General features: G+C 43.0%; 2 protein-coding genes across 2 annotated transcripts in view; one reads left to right on the forward strand and one right to left on the reverse strand.

Moving 5' to 3' along the window:
* The window catches only part of p2rx4b (purinergic receptor P2X, ligand-gated ion channel, 4b), a 12,380-nt gene extending 8,186 nt beyond the window's left edge, over nucleotides 1-4,194 (forward strand). Inside the window, exons 9-13 of the mRNA XM_063221421.1 lie at nucleotides 679-759; nucleotides 1,400-1,487; nucleotides 2,099-2,164; nucleotides 3,600-3,704; nucleotides 4,091-4,194. Coding sequence (XP_063077491.1) covers nucleotides 679-759; nucleotides 1,400-1,487; nucleotides 2,099-2,164; nucleotides 3,600-3,704; nucleotides 4,091-4,123 — 373 coding nt within the window. The 3' untranslated portion in view covers nucleotides 4,124-4,194. The remainder of the gene's footprint in view (nucleotides 1-678; nucleotides 760-1,399; nucleotides 1,488-2,098; nucleotides 2,165-3,599; nucleotides 3,705-4,090) is intronic.
* Nucleotides 1-5,000, reverse strand: part of LOC134466886 (protein sidekick-2-like) — a 360,453-nt gene that overhangs the window by 282,293 nt on the left and 73,160 nt on the right. The gene's annotated exons all lie outside the window — the stretch shown is intronic.

A 5,000-nucleotide genomic window follows, 5' to 3' on the forward strand; every position in this document is an offset into this window, starting at 1 on the left:
GTGTATTTCTGCGAAGCCAGTCTTACTCAGTGAGTGAGCAAGAGGCCAGTGCGGCCAGCGAGTGAGGCTATTTTCTGCATCGGTCCGTGCAACTTTTTTGGACCCTGGAAACATACGAAATTTGGCGAGTGGACCTTTTCAGTTTCTAGTTGAGCACCCCTGCTATATACCCTATATATGAAAGCCCTTGCCTGGTTATCATCGACATTCAAATCTGTTAGAGACTTGGTCTGACCAAGAGCATAACAATTAACGTTTCCCAAACGGCATGGTTGACCTGTCTCCCTTGGTTTGCTTATGGTTGTTTGCTTACCGACAAAGTGGGAGGAGTTCCCGTATTTACAGGAACTCAGAACGTACTTGCATTGCTCTTTACCTCACTGGTTGTAACGCTGAAAGTGCTGCGTCGCTAGGAGGGCACAGCCTGGCTTTGAAAGCCCAACTGGGAAACTCCAACTCCCCTTGTCTTTGTCACGAAATTGCATTTATGCCTGACCCGTGCAAGGGGGCAACCCTCAATATACTACATATGCGTGCATGTACATGTGAGCATACATCTGTGTGTGTGTGTGTGTGTGTGTGTGTGTGTGTGTGTGTGTGTGTGTGTGTGTGTGTGTGTGTGTGTGTGTGTGTGTGTGTGTGTGTGTGTGTGTGTGTGTCTGTGTGTGTGTGTGTAAGGTATTGTGTTCCCAAGTACAGCTTTGTCAGGATGGACAATAAGAATCCCTCCAACAACATAGCTCCCGGATACAACTTCAGGTGACACACAGACACAGACACAGACACAGACACACACACACACACACACACACACACACACACACACACACACACACACACACACACGTCTCCCAGATACAACTTCAGGTGACACACGCACACACACCTCCTCTTCTACCATCATCTAAATAAGCACTCATCCAAGTGAAGTACATGTTTACCTATACAGTATATACTAATGCAGGGTTTCCCAAACTGGGGTGCGTGCACCCCTGGGGGTGCGCAGCCTGCCATAAGGGGGTGCGCGAGCTGAATAGAGCAATGGTGGATATGTGAGTTGTTATCTAGCATTAATGAAAATTAAGTAGTTTTTAATAGTATGGTGCATTATATGCTGGAAGGCTCCATCTGAAGTGTAGTTTAATTCCAAGACTATTGGAAAAGAGGATTCCCAAAAAACGACTGTGCTTAATATGCAGTGAATGAGCAGTGAATCCATACTTGCGCGGCCGTCAGCCCACCAAAATATTCGCTCAGGGGGTGCGCGAACCACATTGAAATGTACAAGGGGGTGCGCAGGGGGAAAAGTTTGGGAACCCCAACTAATGCATATGTGTCAATATGAAAAAAACAAATGTGCTCCCACAGCAATTCCATTCCTATTCCCTCCATTTTGTAGGTTTGCAAAATATGTCAATAACGGCACAGAGACAAGAACGCTGATCAAAGGATACGGAATACGCTTTGACGTCATCGTCTACGGCACAGTAGGTCACTCCTCATTGGTCTATCTGACACAGTAGGTCTCTTTGAATTGGTCTATTGGACACAGTATGTTTCTTTTCATTGCTCTACGTCACAGTAGATATCTTGTCATTGGTTGGTTGGTTATGTCCTGCACACTAAAGTACCAGGATGGTGGAGGTACTGTTGCACATTGCCCAGGTGTACCCAGGCAGAGATTCTTTAAGTATAGAGATATGGCAACATAATAGGTTTCTATGGGCACCTAACGCGACCAGGTTCCGGTCTGCCTAAAGGGCCGTGTCATAATGCTCCTACAATGAATAGAACAGTCCTTAGGTCTGCCTAGGTCTGCCTAAGGGGGGCCATAATAGAACCAGGAAACAATGGGCCAATGGAACCTCTCTCTCTCTACTCTCTCTGGTACCCAGGTTCCAATCGGACCTGGATCATGTCCCAAATATGTCCTGTAGGCTCTATACTCTACTATCCGATAAAAAAGATCAAAAGAGGCCAAAAAAAGATATATTTATAAGAGATAGTTATCTCCTGGACATTACATCTTCTGCTACAGAACAATTGAACAGCGTCTGATGAACTGCCCGTGCAAGTAACAGTGTGCTTTTCACTTCAGGCAGGAAAGTTTAGTTTGCTGAACACCGTAATAAACCTCGGAGCTGCCCTGACCTTCCTCAGTTTGGTGAGTACAGTGGAGATTGGCGTTCTGCCATGTAGTGTAGAGTAATGTATTGTGGTGCAGTGTAGTGTAATGTAGTGCAGTGTCATGGGTAAAACTTTATAATAACAGGCGATTATAAATCGTGCCATGTAGTGTAGTGTAATGTAATGTATAGTGTAATGTGGTGTATGTGGTGTAGTGTAGTGTAATGTGGTGTAATGTAATGTGATGTAGTGTAGTGTTATGTAGTGTAGTGTAATGTAGTGTAGTGTTGTGTAATGTGGTGTAGTGTAATGTGGTGTGGTGTAATGTGGTGTAGTGTTGTGTAATGTGGTGTATGTGGTGTAGTGTAGTGTAATGTGGTGTAATGTAATGTGATGTAGTGTAGTGTTATGTAGTGTAGTGTAATGTATAGTTAAATGTGGCGTAGTGTAATTTAGTGTATTGTAATGCAGTATTGTGTGGTGTCATGTAGTGTAGTGTCGTGTACTGTAGTGTAATGTATTGTATTGTAATTTAATGCAGTGGAGTGTAGTGTAGTGTAGTGTAATGTATTGTATTGTAATTTAATGCAGTGGAGTGTAGTGTAGTGTAGTGTGATGTAGTGTAATGTAATGCAGAGTAATGCAGTATTGTGTAGTGTAATGTAGTGTAATGTTGTGTAGTGTAGTGTAATGTAATGTCATGTAGTGTAATGTAGTCTAGTGTAGTGTAGTGTAATGTAGTGTAATGTAATGTCATGTAGAGTAATGTAGTCTAGTGTAGTGTAGTGTAATGTAGTGTAGTGTAATGTAATGTCATGTAGTGTAATGTAATGTAGTGTGGTGTAATGTACTGTAGTGTCATGTAATGTAGTGCAATGTAGGATTCTGTAGTGTAGTGCAGTGTAGCGTAATGTAATATAATGTGTTATTATATGGTGTGACGTCATCGGTCGAATGCTCCATTCATTTCAACGGGGCTCCCCAACGTTCGCACGTCTGTTATTTTTCGATAACGGACGGGTTGGTCTATAACAGACCGCTGTCAATGGCAACAAGACTTTTCACTGCTAAAGCGACTTTTCAACAAGACTCTAATCAGCTGCTGTGATAGACAACACCTGTTGTCCTGGCTACCTAGCTGTTGCCTAGCGGTGTTCCACAACGGCACTGTTTTGTTTTGCGCAGCAACAATCTTAACATTAAATAGGCCTAAAGAAATGTCCCCGCCATGTGTGAATCATTTAAGTATATCCATATAATAAGCGGGTTAACTTTCGGCGAGTCGGTCGCTTTGTGGAATAGCAGCACTTCAGAGAGAACAAGACCCCTCCGCTCCGCGTCGGGGTCTAAAGATTCTCTCTGTCGTGCTGCTATTCCACGGTAGCGACCTTCTCGCCGAACGTTAACCCTTATATATTACATAATATGATGTAGTGTATTGTAGTGTTATGTATCATAATGTGTGTCTGCAGGTTGGTGCTGTGTGTGACTGGTTTCTAGTGACGTGCACTCCGCGTAAAGACTATTACGCTCAGCAGAAAACGTCCCACCTTGACACAGAGGAGAGCACAGAGGCTGTAAGGGCACAACAACACACAGACACACACACTTGATTACATTTATTTGGATCTGAGAGACAAGCAAGAGGGTACAAGATCCAAATATTCTGGAAAAGGTAACTTGGCTTGTGACTATCTCCAAAATGTGAAGGTCCAAAAAGAAGGTTCCTTGTTGAAAGTGGTAGTCAGAATGATCCGAGGCACACTGATCTTAGTGAAAAAAGTTAAAAATCCTTTATTTTAATGGATAATGCCTACGCGTTTCGACTACAATCCGAACGCGTAGGCGTTATCCATCCACACATCCACACACACACACACACACACACACACACACACACACACACATATTTACTTCCTCATTCCTAATAACATGACTATTTGCGGCATTTGCATTTTTTTAGATGTCAATGGGGAAGACCTATGGGACTCCATGACCTGAAGGAGGACAGCTGGAGCCAGAGGAGCATGAGACCACCTCCACACAGGGTTGCCAGATGAGACTGATGATTTCCATCCCCAAAAATGCCCCAAACCCGCATGGAAGCACTAAATCCCACCAAATTTGAATATATTTCTATGGCCATAAATTGGCAGAAAAAAACAAATGCGGCCATCCTGAGCAGAATCAATTGGGCAGGAAACCACCCAATCTGGTAACACTACCTCCACAGCCTGATCTCTCAGAATTGCATGGAATAGACACAGGTCTTTGGGACAAGAAATCGGTGTCAGTTTCACAAAATTCCGTGTTGTTGTCAGTTTACAACATCTCAGCTCGAGCAGTGTTGCCAGATTGGCTGGTTTCCCAGGGAAACAACGGTAAAAACACAGTCAAAAACAGGCATTGGGCGAGTTTTTCTTTAGATTTATGGTCATAGAAAATCAATACAATTTGGTTCAAATTGGGCGGGATTGAATGCCGCCGAAAATTATCAGACACATCTGGCAACCCTTAGCTGAGGGCCATTTGACATACTGTTCAGTTTGAAAATAATAATAATGACAAAAATGACTCAATGTTGTTTTAAAATGTTAAGATTGAAATAGCAGTACTGTGGTCTGCAGACCAACTCATGACGCAGCACTGAGCCAACAGACATCAGAAGGGCATTAAATAAACTAGAGTAAACACAGAGAATATGGGCATTACGTAGACATAGTAGACATATAGAGTATAGAGTGATTTAGGCATACTTGTAGGGTAAAGTTGAGGTGAAAATGATGAAGCACTGAGCTACAGTAACAGCCATCAGAAGGGCATTAAATAAACTAGAGTAAACACAGAGAATATGGGCATTACGTAGACATAGT

Source organism: Engraulis encrasicolus, chromosome 17 (genome assembly GCF_034702125.1).
Source record: "Engraulis encrasicolus isolate BLACKSEA-1 chromosome 17, IST_EnEncr_1.0, whole genome shotgun sequence".
Classification (NCBI taxonomy): domain Eukaryota; kingdom Metazoa; phylum Chordata; class Actinopteri; order Clupeiformes; family Engraulidae; genus Engraulis; species Engraulis encrasicolus.